General features: G+C 33.0%; 1 protein-coding gene across 7 annotated transcripts in view; it reads left to right on the top strand.

Moving 5' to 3' along the window:
- The window catches only part of Hr3 (Hormone receptor 3), a 116,183-nt gene that overhangs the window by 90,604 nt on the left and 10,132 nt on the right, over positions 1–15,447 (top strand). For 5 of the 7 annotated variants that reach the window (XR_001101781.2, XM_067349582.1, XM_067349581.1 and 2 more), the window contains 6 exons: positions 1,682–1,909; positions 8,388–8,553; positions 8,869–9,095; positions 12,230–12,640; positions 14,308–14,580; positions 15,033–15,257. Coding sequence is in view for 6 of the 7 variants with exons in the window: in XM_067349581.1 (XP_067205682.1) it covers positions 1,682–1,909; positions 8,388–8,553; positions 8,869–9,095; positions 12,230–12,640; positions 14,308–14,580; positions 15,033–15,257 (1,530 nt within the window). In the remaining variant the exon portion in view is untranslated. The remainder of the gene's footprint in view (positions 1–1,681; positions 1,910–8,387; positions 8,554–8,868; positions 9,096–12,229; positions 12,641–14,307; positions 14,581–15,032; positions 15,258–15,447) is intronic. The other 2 variants (XM_012378791.2, XM_012378796.2) reach the window with 2 other exon arrangements.

The following is a 15,447-nucleotide window of genomic DNA, read 5'->3' as shown; positions in this document are numbered from 1 at the left end:
AATATTTGTGAATTCGTTATTTGAGTCGTTATTTCGTCTTTGATAACGATTTTACAATTTTTAATCTATTCTCAGGTCTAGAAATTGGGAAAATATTTCGCATTAAGTCAGATTGTGAAGTTTATACAGATGTACATCGGGTCATGCAGTTTATACTAGTATCTACTAGAAATTGAGCTAGATTATGATAGCCACATCCTGTGTCTAACTGAATACCATTATTTTTTTATTGTCGATAAGCGAAGAATTTCAGACGTTAATTTTTAAAACTCATGAATTTATCCAAAATCTTTATTTCTTGCAAAATAGAATTCTAGAGAGATAATATTTTCCTTTAAGAGATTTCCTTTAAGCACAAGTGTTATTAAATTTCGAAGCTTTTATAAATTTTTTTTATTTAAAAATTCATCAAGTTACTTTCTTTATAAAAATGTAATTTTCTCATGCTTCAAACAAATAAAAAAATAATTTAGACTAATTTAGTGATAAGTATAATTTAATATTAAAATAAAAATTAAGCAGCAATAAATAAATAATGAATTTAATTCTCAAGATTGTCTTACATTATATATATTTTTTACAGTATGAATATTTTAAATAATCTTAGCATTAATTGGGGAGAAATTCAACAAATACACTTCAGCAGTGACGATATATTTTCTAAAACTCTTCGTGCAAAACAAACTGTGAAATTCGGTTGTGTGAATTTGAGAAAAAGACTAATTTGAAGACTCATTAAGGACGGATTCAATGGACGATCGATATCAATTGCAATCACGTGCGCGGATCTTCAGGATCGAGCTGATATAGTTTACACGTATAAATCGTAAATGAAACCAGCAAGAAAGATCCGTAAATGGAGGGAAGTCTGTCAGGATTTGGCGGGCCTACGTGGGGTGCGGACAGTACGAGTCCTCAGCCGACGGAAGGATCGAGATCGAGAGAGAGATCCTCGCAGATTCCAGTCGGCGCAGGCAGCGCGATCCTCGATGATCGTAGATTGCAAACCAATTCGATACGAGGTAGAACCGTCAAAGGAATGGAATGTAGAAAAGATGCAATCGGGCTATAGCACAGATTCAAACTTATTCTTATAATTCTGAAATTCGTAACGTAGTACAACGTTATATAAAAAAAACGTAATATAAGAAACATAATATCTGATGTGTGCTTTCTTGTGCTCGGTATGGAATATTGAATTTACCAAAATTATAATGATTTCATAATTCCTAAATTACGTACAATTTGGAGCACACGTATTATTCGTACTTATATCATTAGAAATTTGTATATTATTTCGTGGCGGAGGTAAATCGTATTTTACAATAAGCTTTTTACAAAGAAAGATTCTTATTACGTTATTATATTGTGCCACGTATAAAACAGAGAATTAAATTTCGAAATAACTTAGCGAAAATCCTTGAAGCAAAAGATGTGAGGCATGTTGGAGCAACGAGGGGGAGATCCGAGAGAAAGAAGGAAAATGTGCAAATGCGCGTTCGCGCGCGTAAATGATCGTAATTTCCAGATATGTACATACGTACGAGCAACTCTTAAAGCTTGATGAAATGCTCGAAATAAAAATAAAAGACTGTTGTAGGTTATAAAACGCGAGAGAGGTTTTGCAAGACGTCCTTACAGGAGCTCATAATTGAGGTATTCGTTTCTTTTATGGTTACAGCCCAGATCGAGATAATCCCGTGCAAGGTGTGCGGGGACAAGAGCAGCGGCGTGCATTACGGCGTGATCACCTGCGAGGGCTGCAAGGGCTTCTTCAGGCGGTCGCAGTCGTCGGTCGTCAACTATCAATGTCCGCGGAACAAGAATTGTGTGGTCGACCGTGTAAACAGAAACCGGTGCCAGTACTGTCGGTTGCAAAAGTGCCTACGCCTCGGCATGTCAAGAGATGGTGAGTGCTTTCAACTGCTCTAATCTTTCATCACCTTCGTCAAAACGGCGAAAAGTCGCGTCAATCTGTACAATTCTCGAAATGCAGACATATGGAGGTTTTTATCGCTTCACACATTATCCTTGTTATCAAATCAGAAAAAAAGTATACGAGGTAAACTGTGCTAAGTCACATTTTTTCACGAAAACTGTGTTAATGTTATTACGAGACTCTGTAATCCAATTTTTACCCAATGGCAAATGTTTTTAGTGAATATTTTCATTTTAATAGAGATTTTGGTTGGATAAAGTTAAGTCACATTAAAATCGTATTCACACAACTTCATTTTCCGAAACATATCGAAGTTTGATATTATGTCTGTGAATACGAAACATTATAAATATTTTATTGAAAGAATATGAAAAATCTCTTTAAATCCTTCTGAAAAATTATGTTCATGTGACTTAATACAGTTTACTTCATGTATTTTTGTATATTATATTATTTTCAAATTAGAGAGATTATATATTATACAAATATCATTACATTCTTTCTTCTGAATGTCTATATACAATAAGATAAAGAAAATTCTTTCCTTTATGAGAAAACAATGAATTCGTAAGAAGATAATAGAATCATTATATTGTAATAGTTTCGGAATTTAATTTAATCTTAGATAATGATCTAAAATAATTCCATAACATTACGCGTCTGTGCGACAAACGCGGTAATATCTTATTCACACAATCGGTGGATACTATCCAAACAGATCTTGCGTGATATAATTCCACGGGATTAACGTAGAACATAGCGTAGCGTCACACGAGTTATTTAAAAAGCTCCTTTGTTCGAAAGACTGTCGCGCGCAGATACGATATTGCGACATGTTCGGACAACACCAATGCTCGATATTTACTTGATGCAGATAATATGACGCAATATGTGAACGAATAATGCGTGACGGGGAAAAAAAATGAAATCCGTAAAATGGACGCGTCTAACGCGATATTTTTCGTCGACGCAAAATAATCATACACTTTTACGTATAATGTTTCGATGAATATTTAAAAACGACATGATTGCACCAAATTCAATTCTTGTAGAAACTTAACTAACTTAACTCAATTCGTTTAGATTTAAATATTAATATTGCATTGTTACATCTTTAAATTTCCGACAAATTAAATTGCGAGTAAAAAAAGTAAGAGCATTCTTAGTAATAAATTCTTGCATAATGTATCAAGCATTATCAGGTGACGCAAAATAAATTCTTTCGGACGAAAAATCGGAGAAACATATGACGAAGGCAGCTTTATAGATGCGAATTGCTACGCACGCCAACCCGGGGTGCACGACCCCTTATCAGAATCCGTCTCTCCTCCCGGCGGCGAGTCATCGCTGCACCTTATCAGAACGAGCCACGAACTGTCTTCGGCGCGTTAAACCGCTGCGTTTGTATACGTTGTCCGAAGCCTATTCTCGAAGGCGGCTGTGATATTAATAGACAAGGCCGTCAAGACGAATCGAGACGGAAGATACCTCGTGGGTGAGCAGATAAAGTCTATCGGGCGAAGCCGGTCGGAAATATGGTAGTTAAGGTGGCGATCCTGGATCCGAGTGAAATTGCGTGCGGTTGATTCTTCTATTATTCAAAGATTTTTTACTATTTATTGTTGCAAATAAGCATAACATGCCTCGTAATGTTATTGTATTTTATTAAATTGCATTTCGTTTAGAAAAATCTCAAGAACAAAAATTAATAATAAGAGAATAATGTTTTAGAAAAGGATAATAGGTTTTTTATTAAATTTGTGACTAATAATAAAATAATAAAGATAAAACAGATAAAATTTGAACAGTTTTGTGATCGATCTAAGTTGATTGACGAACTGACAACTCAACATTATCAAAGTTGTTCGCACGAAGATGCATCTAAGTTACATGAGGTATACGCATGTGTGCTTCGAGAAGACGATGAACCGGATTCCTTATCAATGTACACGGTATGGCAACACACCGTAGACATATCGTGCGATTATCGCGACAGATACATATGGTGTCCCGAAAAATGTGCATCAAAGGCGGAAACTTATTTCTCAATATGCAAGAGGATATATTATTTACTCGATAAAATTTTAATATACAAAGAAGAAATCAAAAAGTAATCTTAATATTTACAGTTCTTTTTCATTGCCACATTAAGGTTCCTTTTTGACTCTCGTAATTTAATATTCCAGATACGTATACATCGTTTAATAAAAGTTTAGTATTTGAAGATTTTCAAACAAGTTTTAAAAGGATAAGTAATTAAATAAATATTATTTTTTAATTAATAGGAGATAATTCTTCCAATAAATATAAATAAAGTAAATAAACTTACTAGTAATGTAATTATTGAGTAATTTACCATAAAAAATTAAAGAGAAATTGTCCATTTGTATTCTTTTTGCTTGAAAAATGATTGATTTCAAATATTTTTAAAAACAGTGCATTTATTTTTTGATATATCTCGAAAAAAAATAGTGTTATTACTCTAACAAATTTGTTTTGTCCTTCGATTTCGCATTATTGAACTTCTTTACATCGTTCGATAAATAAACCCGATTTGACTAGCAAAGGTGTGGCATAAATTTTATATGCGCCAGCTATTTTTGTAATCTCGTGATTGTGACTTCCGCGAATCTAAATTGAGTGTCGTGCGATCAAAGATCTCGAAAACGCCACAAACACCATTCGACACGACAATTTACATACAGTTGTTAATAAAAGGTAGTTGATTACGAATTGTATATAAATAATATAAAAATAGATCAAATACACAGCAAACACGTATAATATTGTATTATTATCGATAACAAAAATTTTTGTTTTAATATCAAAATGATGCTAATTAGTGTTGATTTCTTATGCTACATTTCAAATGTGTTTATTACTTTAAAATTTAAATTACCAAGAATTTTTAATTGCTAGTATATTTCGATAATTAATACCATATTAAATGATTTCTAAATTTAAAATTTAAAATAAAAATTTAATTAAAATAAAATTTAAAATAAAAATAGTATAAATTTGAAAATAATCTTATTAGTAAAGCGGATTTTGATTTGAATAATTTACGGATTTCAAAAAGTATACCTATACATATATTCAAGTAAAGATTTATTAAATAATTTTTTCACATTTTACTATGTAGTTTAGTTTTATAATATATTATATAATTAAAATATTTTTTATATTATATATTTTGTTATTAACATAATTACATATATTATTAATTGTTCTCATAATAAATAATTTTACGCGAAGTCAAAATGTTTTGTCGCTTCACATGACTCGAACGATATTTAGCCGCGATATTCAGGCATGACCGCAGCTTCCTGCTTTTCGATGGCCAATTATCAAACATAGCTTTTTTCTCCGGACAAATACCGTCAACAGCGGTCGTTGCACGATTTGCGTTCAAATCTGGCCCGTTAAAATTATTCATTATACGATATAATAAATAAATAATAAAATGTAGCGACTGAATAATGTAAAAATCACGCGTTTCTGATAAAAGTGTTAATTATAATATAATGACAGGATGTTACACTCGATTTTTGGTTTTGGAGTGGACTCCTCTATTTTATTACACCTAGTGACTACAATTAAGTTTTGTAATATTTCTTGCAGAGAAATGTATTGAATATAGGTAAATATGTTTCAATATTTGAAACAAAACAAGATTGAACTGTATATTAGAAAGTTAATTTTAATAGAGATTAAAGTATTTTTAATAAAATATTAGAGATTCATTTAAATGTGCCACATATCAGTAGCAAAAATTTCATATTTAACATTTAAAATTTGTTAAAATTTGCTAGATTTTTAAAAATTGCCAATTCTTTTTACTAATATATAAATGAATATATAAATTTTTTATATAATTCTTAATAATTTAATTTGACTCTTTCAAAATATCATATTACAAATTACACAAGTACATTGACAGTAACTAATTAATTAATTAAATTGTAGTTATTTGATGTTTTAATTATTTCATCACTCGTGAAATAAAGAATAAAAAAATTGATAATAATGCAAAGAGCACCTTAAGAAACGAAATTTTTTTTTAATAAATAAGGGCTTGAAAGGATTAAACTAGGATTTAGAGTGGGACCCGTCTCGACGCGCATTTCAAATTCAGTATCACTTTATTTACCCTCCGGCACGATAAGCAGCAAACACATCGTTTCTACTCAACGCGTGCGCGCTCGTACACAGAATGCCAGAAAGTGCATCGTAAGCTACCGGTCGGTGCATACTCTTCCTGTTGCCATCTCCGTCTCTCTCTCCTTCCTTCTCTCTTCGTTTCATTCTCTCGTTCGCGCTTTATCCGCGTTCGGTCGATCACCCTCCGCTTTCCTCTCTCTTCTCTTCGCCGTACCTCCGCACGATAGCTGTTTGGTTAGCCGCTGACGTCGCGATTCCTCTTATCATCCCCTCGGTCCCCACTCGTCATTCGAACCCTCGACCACCCTTGTGACACGTACGCGTATGATTGTACGCGTGCAGCAACCGGATAAATCGAGAATGCATTGATACCGTGAGCAAAGTAGTCGAAAAAGGTTATTTTTCGCACCACTGAGATTATTGAAAAAAAAAATAAACAAAAGTTATTGCTTTCCTTTGTTGCTGTTTTGTTCTTTTCTTCTATTTTATTTTCGATTGAGAAATACATTGACATCTAATATTTTCGGCGTGAAATAATGTAAAACACATTTTAATGAAGCAAATTTATTCTGCACGTTGGGAAAAAACAATTAAAAAACATTCGTCAGTATTTTCAAAAATTATTATTTGCACTCTGTAATTAATTTATGTTTTTATGGCGTAATTTTCAATTCAATTTTTCTCGATTTTATAAAATTTCATTTCAAAATTAAATCGGCGGTAGAAAAATGGAAAATTTCTTCTTATAATTAAAAATGTAATTTTCAAAGATATTTTAGCAATTCTTTCTCAGTTTCGTCAACAACCTTAAAAATTAACGTCTCAAGTAGTTATAAAAATTAAACTCTCTACGTTAGCAAATGTGCAATAATTTTGCAATCTTAATTGCGCAAGTGGAAGTAAAATGCTACTGAAAAAGGTCAAACCTTGAAAGTGATTAAAAGAGCAAAACTGCAATTAAGAAAATGTAATATGTAATGAACTTAATGTGATATTATGTAATGTACAAATTACATAATATATTATCAATTAAATATAATATTAACTGAAAACAAGATTTTATTTATCCGAACTTAATTCACGCAAGTCTAATTTTTAATTAAAAAAAAAAAAAAAAGACTATTAAATACCTTAATATTTTTATCGAGAGAAAGCCGATTCCAAAGTGATCCAAAAATCTCAATACACGAAATCGTACATAAAGTTACGGCTATTCTGACTATCATATTATGCTTTCGGAATAGCACACGTGCATTGCCCAAGCTATAGTACGCGCTGTGTGACGTCATCGGGTGGGTGCGTCGCGACCAGACGACGATAGCGTCGCCGAAGAAGACGAGGAGGACGCGGCGAGGCTCTTCCGCGTTCTTCGCCATGCCTTCTTTATGGCAAGGAAGGGACCGACCGGTCCGCCGAGCGGCCAAGGGAGAGAGATGGCTCGTGTGCGATGGCACAATCTCGATCCGTAGAACACCCGTTAGATTTTATCACCTCACAATGAGCTGTCGCATTGATGGTCTTTCTTATCTGATCTCTATGATTGTTCGTAACAGCCGATAAAGTTCGTAAAAATAGAATAAAAGATTAGAGTAACAAAAGAAACGATAAATTCAGAGCGTTTGGCGCTATTTAATTATACATGTTTTTTTTTCCTTATCTGGAAGTTGCGTGGCGAGAGAATTGCAATGAAATTTTTATGTCGCTTGCATAACTTGGTATAATAAGTATAAGATAGAATAAAAATCGATATTTCTACAAGGCTGACGGAAAAAAATTTATGCGTAGTATAAAAGACTATTTTGATCTCAAAGTACATCGAATGATTAAGCTCTACATATTATTTATTTTGTGAAATTCTTAGAATTCTGGAATTTATATTTTATGCTGTACACGATGTATAGCATTTAAGAATTAATATCATTATTGATTTGTAATTTAATGAACTTAAATTAATTAAAACATGGACAAAAGACATTATGAAAGAATGTCAAAAAATAATTTCATAATCATAAACAATTGATAATTTTTTATCGATTTTATTTAATATATTGAAAGCAATGAAGATGTAAAAAATATTTTTTTTTTATAAAAGCATGTTTAGCATATTTTAATTTAAAATATAATAATTTTTCATTTAGCATATCTTAATCTGTACTTGAATTAATATCATCGAATACAAAACGAACGAATCGTTACTAATGTCAATTTATTTATTCTTAACTGATTAACTCTTTAATTGTTTGATCTAACATAATAATCTTAATGAAACTCTCTGTATTGTTTAAAGCCGTTAAATTTGGGCGCATGTCGAAAAAACAACGGGAAAAAGTCGAGGACGAGGTCAGATTTCATAGGGCGCAAATGAGAGCGGCCTCGGAAACAGCGCCGGACAGCAGCGTGTTCGAGCATCAGACGCCAAGCAGTTCGGATCAACACCACCCCTACAATGGCGGGTAAGTACAATTGAAAATCTATATTAAAATAAGGGAACGTTATATTAAACTTGCTAAAAGCATCCGAAAATTTTCTCCATTTCATTCGACAAAATTCAACAAAATTTAACCAGAGTCTTACGAAGATCTATTCGCAATAAATAGCTTAATATAATTCCCATCGTTGTAATATAAATTTAAATACGAATATTATTGACTGTTTTGTTTTTTGTTTTTTCTTTTTTTTGGTTTTTTTTTTTTTATTTCTTTCGTTTCTGATGCCAACTTGCACTTCTCATAAACAACGCGACTCATCGGAGTGCGTATTTCGAGTAGGTATACGTACGGCGGTAGTGAGTACACGTCGTCAGGGCCCGGCACCGGCGGTTACACGAATTACAATCATCAGGCGATGACGAATTATGAGCTTAGCGCCGACTACGTCGACAGCACGACGACCTATGATCCTAGACCGACGCAAACGCAGGTCGCGGACACCGTCGCGCCCGACACACCCTCGGCCGTCACTGCGACCGGGGTGCTGCCCAGCGTGGTCACCACCGGTAAGTAGTGCTTTGTTTACAACTTTCCGATACGTGGACCAATTAGTGGTTAATCCCAGCGTGATGCAAAAATTCATAAGTAAACACGCGTCATCGAAAGCGACAGTAAGAAGCAAGATCGTGCTAATATTTTTCATCATATGATAATGCAGAAAGGAGAAACTTTATGACACAATTGAAGTACAGTTTTATTCTCATTGTCGAGATTGACAATTTTTGACGAAATGTGTAATTGATTTTCCAGAATTATTGTCGGTTATATTAGAGTGAAGAATATATTAATAAAAATAAAGGATGATTGTATTTCGGTATAAATAGTTAGTTATTGAGATATTGAAGACTAGAAAGAAAGATTATAAGATTTTGTCGCGCATTAAATTCCACGAATAACAAAGATGGCCTGTTCCCCCCCTCCCCTTAGCTGTTCTATTTAAACTAAACTTTACTTTAAAAGAATCTTAAATTGGAGCTTAGTTACAAAGGTATTTAATGAGGAAAGTTGCAAAGTTATGAGAAAACAAATGTCCAATCAAATTTCCATTAAGAAAAAATTTATTCCAAGTTGCTCTTCAAGTTTTGAAGAGAAATGAGCGACGATATTTCTGGAACTCGCTGCTAATCTAAATTTGTATCTTTTTGCAAATAAATAACTTTACATGTTTCTTAATAATGAAAATATTATTTATTCATAAATTTTTTGATATATAATAATTTACATAATAATAAAAGTATGGTTTATTTATGAATTTCCAATATATGTATATAGTATTACTTAAAAAATCTCACAAAATATGATGAAAAATTTAAAGCTTTAAAGAATACAAATACGAAATTTATTTAAAACCTTTTCCGGTTTATAGAATTAACCGTTTGACACGTTAGCCTTTCGTATTATTGCCGCATTAAAATGTGATATATAAAACTTCCATTTCACTTTAGATGATAAAAATTGCGATAGGATAGTAGAACTGAAAAGGATAATACTTTCACAAATTTCCACTGCATCACTCTTTTATATTCTATATAAATGTTCATGCAATTCTCATCACCATAAATTTATTTCGATGTATTATATAAAGATTAAAATTAGCGCGCTTGCATAAGGGATTATTTTAATAAGTACGCGCCAAATTGGAATTGTAATCTAGGGATAACTGTTAAGTTTTCACTTTATAATTGGCATGTTAAACGCATTCCATAGCACTGTCATTAACCCGCAGTTAATTGCATCGCGTCTTTAATGTCACCAGATCTCTCCTCCATCCAGCCTCCTTGTCATTAATTATGATTTCTCAGTCAAAACCGCAAATATTCTTTATGTTCTATTGCGCGACAATGGTTTCTGCAATGTTGACATAAAGTTTATTTTCAAAATTTACCTTTTTTTATCTAATTTTAATCTTATAATTGTAAAAAATAGAAATTTTCAAATATATTATATATTAACATTGTTCACTTTTATATTGTAAATATTTCTGTTGTTTTTTGGAAAATTTTATACAGAAATTATATCACGATTTCATCTATCTACATAAACAATATTATAATTTGCACAAAAATTGTTATTTTTACATTATATGATATGCTTTTTTTACGTCGTTTGCAAATAAAATAATTTATACCTAACCGATTAAAAATTTGTTACAAAAATTTGCGAATATAATTTATATTGGCTGTTTATATTTCTAACTCGTATATTTTTTACATTTTTTGTATATATTAAAAATTCTGGCATTAAATTTATCAATGTATTAGTACGACAAACTTGTGTGGTAAAATACTTGTGTTCCAAGTTTCCCAGGCGCAAAATCGATTGCGTCCGCCTTAACTTGAATTTAATTAACAAAGCTTGTAACACGTTAGTTGAAATTGATCAAGTCTAAGTTCGATTCAATACACGAAACTTTCCGGAGATACGGAATAGATCAATAACGCGTCATACAACCGGCTGATACGACGACGATGTGTATCACTAGTTACTGAACAGGATATCTTTGTTAGAAAAAAGAATTATTAAATATATTACAATTATTATCACAATTTTTAAATAAAAACGCTAAAAAATATTTGTTTTGTATCTTTTTAATTTATTAATAATTCATTAAACTGTATGCAAATTCATGGAAACTGTTTTTTGAAAGTCTAGAAAATAAAAAACTAATTTCTAGTATTACCAAAGAATTAACTATTGTTACAAAATGTTTGTTTCATAAATTATATAAATTAATAACATAATACTGAATTAAAAAAATATATATTTTTATACACTACCATTTAAAAATTAAGAAAAATCATTACCGAATTCGAATACAAAATTTTTCCCACGTGAATGTTATGTACTGTAATAGAAATTATTCTAATCGCAGCAGAGTTGCCAATCAGAATAGAGCACGAACACATTCAACTCTGCTGCAGGAACATTTCATTACACATTTAAATGTAATATCATATTTTACATAGATCTACCTATGATATACGCCATGATACACTTACTTTTTATTTATTAAGAGGCAGGTTTCAAACTTTAATCAAACTTATATGTGAAGCTTTGCAGATGTTTCGGTAATAGTTTAAACCCAGTTCAATTGGATATAGACGAAGTTTTATTGTGTAGAGAGCATCCCGAGAAATCATTAACTATTACCGTTAATAGAATTTTAGATGCATTCAATTTTGCATAGTAACTACTTCAATAAAATCTGTAATAGTAAACTCTGTCTAATATTGCAAATTTTAGAGTTTAATGACCAGAATTTTTAAACTAAATATTTTTTACACGTTTTGACTCATTTTTCCTTGAAAAACACTACTTCCCTCCTTCATTCGAAGCACCCCACATAGGTAGAGCCTATCTTTGGAATTCTGGGAATCTAAAGAACATATATTATCCATGGAATCACAGATTTAAATACTACTTTTTACTTAAAAAAAAAAGAAAAAAAAAGAAAAAGAAGACACTATTTCCCTATACTACTCTTTAATAAAAGGGAAGTAAAGACACGTGTCTGGTTTGCCCAGGCGTAAGATAGGCCCTTCATAGGACTCATTCACAGGGCTGAAATATTTAGACCTATTCGGCCCAACCCCCGAGACCAATTCAAGCCCTCGTGAACTTTGACTTTTCGGCGCATCAGGGAAGTCTCTGTCCGCCTCGACGACTGGGAGCGGCGCGGGGGGTGGCGGTGCCGGTGGCGGTAGCGGAGGCGGCGGCGGCGGCGGTAGTGGTGGTGGTGGTAACGGTGGTAGCGGTGCTGGTAGCGGTAGTGGTAGTGGTAGCGGCGGCGGCGGCGGCGGCGGTGGTTCAGCCGCGGCCGCCGGCGGGGCTGCCGGAGGTGGAGGCGGCGGTGGCGGCAGCGGTTCGTTGAGCGGCGGCGGGATCGTTGCCGTGAAGCAAGAGACCACCGTCGAGCTCGCCGGCCTGAGCCACGGCTCGTACACGATGGTCGACTCGACGACCTTCCTGAGCAGCCAACAGCAGAGGGTCAGCAACCCATCCGAAGACGACGAAGTACCGAGTCTGCCCAGTATGTCCCATGTGATGAGATGTGAGATTACGTTTGTGTCCCTTTGCATGGGCATGCGATCGCTCTTCATTGATTCACTCGCTTGCCGATCCCTTGCAGGAAACCTCCGGAGGACATAGTTGGGGAGATGGAAGAAGATCTCCCACTCGTGAAATCAAATTAAGAAAGTTTATTGTCATTTATTTTAGCATATTTTAAATGACTCCAACAGTAATGATCAAGGAAAAAATTCTTCGTACAACGCAAAAATTTACTGGATCAAAAATTGCATTACAATATAAAATCTTTGAATACCACAAATTTAAATTTAAAAGTTTATTTCAATATAAAATTGAATATACTGGTTTGAATTTTTTTTTTATATATTACTTATATATATAGTTTAAAAAGTTCTAAAAATATATTTCTTGTTAAGATTGATACACTATATTATCAGTTTGAGTCTTCGCCTTTTGTCGAAGTTTATAATATTTTACAAATAAGATTATAAATATTTTGAATGTAGCATTGTAACGTTTTAAAACAATTTAAGATAATGGTGAAGTAAATTTATTACATTATACTGGAATCTCTCTCCTTCTTTCTCTTTCTTTCGAGGAAAGGCGATTTACTAGCAAAATTCATTAATCAACATGGAAAGTAGTCCAGCCTCATGAAAAATTCATAAACAGTTATTCAAAAATGGAAATTACTTGCTCTTTTATGTTACAAGCTATGGCACTATCTATGTCCACTTGCCGACACGATGAAATTATTATAAAATATTTCACTAAATTTAACTAATAGTATTCACATTATAAAGTTAGTTCTCGAAGACTTTATTTCGAAAATAAAATATTTACATTACACTGTTACTAAGCTTTTGTATTATTTGTAGATAGTCGAATGCTTTGTTTAAGCACTAAATTCTTTGTGTTTATAACGGCAATTTTTATATTCTTGATTTTTCAAATAATCTGTAAATCCTATATAAATTTTGTGTTTTTATTAATTTTGCATGTTTTAGTTGTACAAAATGTAGGTTTCATGTAATCCTCTTTGGATATTTTTGACAGTTGCATTTTTTGAATATATCGCTGGTTTTATTGTACATACAAAATGTAAATCGATATATTATGGTTTTTTTAGAAGCAAGAATATTTTGCATTCTAGAGTTATTATACATATTTTTTGTTTTCTTATATTGACGCTTATATTTTAGTAGCTTTAATTTTAATTGTACATTTAATATCTAGCAGCATTGCAAGCATATAACATCAAATTCCATAAACTTTGCATGAATTAATCACAGATGCTATAAACAATTTTTATACTATCTTTGCACAGCGCAATAATCATTCGTAAATCATTTTTTTTAAATTAGCACTATTATATCTTTTATAGGATACTTTCTTACGTCAAGTATCTTTGACATAGAAAGATATCTCCTGCAGTTTATTTTATGCGACCAACGAAAATAATTTATCTAATTATTGAAAAAAGCAATTTGTGCGATCGCAACTATAATATATGCAGCAAGGAATTAATATGAATCACATGCTTGCATTGTGTGTTTATCACGCTTGAAAGTTACTTGAGGCTTTTTTCTCCGCCGACATCCTTTCGCTGTATTCGCTGTTTTTATATGCAAGACTCGTTTATTGCGGTGAGAGTAAATCACGATCGAAAAATTCGCTGGGTTTCCGCAGATCCGGCACAGATCAGCGAGCTTCTCTCGAAAACGATAGCGGACGCGCACGCAAGGACATGCCTGGTGTCGACGGAACAGATCCAGGAGTCCTTCCGGAAGCCCACCGACATCTCCAGAATGATCTACTACAAGAACATGGCGCACGAGCAGCTTTGGCTGGAGTGCGCTCAGAAATTGACTACCGTCATCCAGCAGATCATCGAGTTCGCCAAAATGGTCCCCGGATTCATGAAGCTTTCGCAAGACGACCAGATTGTTTTGTTAAAAGCCGGTACGTAATTACATCTGCATATGCATGCTTTCTCGAAATAATCGCCTACCAGTGATAAAGATTTATTGTTCTTTTTTTTTGCTTATAATTTGTTGATAAGTTTTATAAGAATTCAATGAATAATCTAGAGATTAATTATCTTATTTTTAAATCTTATATATAAATGGGATAGGTGAGTACATTACGCTATCATTTATCTAAAGTAATCGACAGCAGCTAATTTTTTCTAATATAAATTAATCATTTTATGATCGGAACAATAATTTGACATAAAAGTTTGTGGAAAATTTACCAACTTCCTTTAAGCGTTGACGAATCAATAGATATTGATATGTATAATTATTTCTGATTTTATTAGAATTAGAAAATAACGTCCTTCAGTTCTTTAAAAGAGTTAGATAAGTGAAGATAACAATATTGTAATATGCTGATATTCTATCAAAATGTAACAGGTTCCTTCGAGTTGGCTGTGCTACGAATGAGCAGGTACCTCGATCTCCAGCAAAACTGCGTCCTGTATGGTGACACCTTGCTGCCGCAGGAGGCGTTTTATACGACGGATACGGCGGAAATGAAGCTTGTTTCCTGCGTGTTCGAGCTGGCCAGAAGCATCGCCGAACTGAAGCTCACTGAAACCGAGTTGGCGCTCTATAGCGCGGCTGTTCTACTTAGCCCTGGTAAGTGATACGAACGTGCACAGGACGTTTCATACCCGTCGGACAAAACTTTCGAAAATTGCAATCAAGAAACGTTGGCAAAGTACAAATGTACTATCGAAAATTTTGACGATATGTCGAGTATTTATACTTATATTTATCTTACTATACGTACAGTTCAACGTATACCAAGTATATATTTTTTATTTTA

The sequence above is a fragment of the Linepithema humile genome, chromosome 2 (genome assembly GCF_040581485.1).
Source record: "Linepithema humile isolate Giens D197 chromosome 2, Lhum_UNIL_v1.0, whole genome shotgun sequence".
NCBI lineage: Eukaryota > Metazoa > Arthropoda > Insecta > Hymenoptera > Formicidae > Linepithema > Linepithema humile.
The sequence above is the reverse complement of the archived record's forward strand: the minus strand, read 5'-3'. Positions and strand labels throughout refer to the sequence as shown.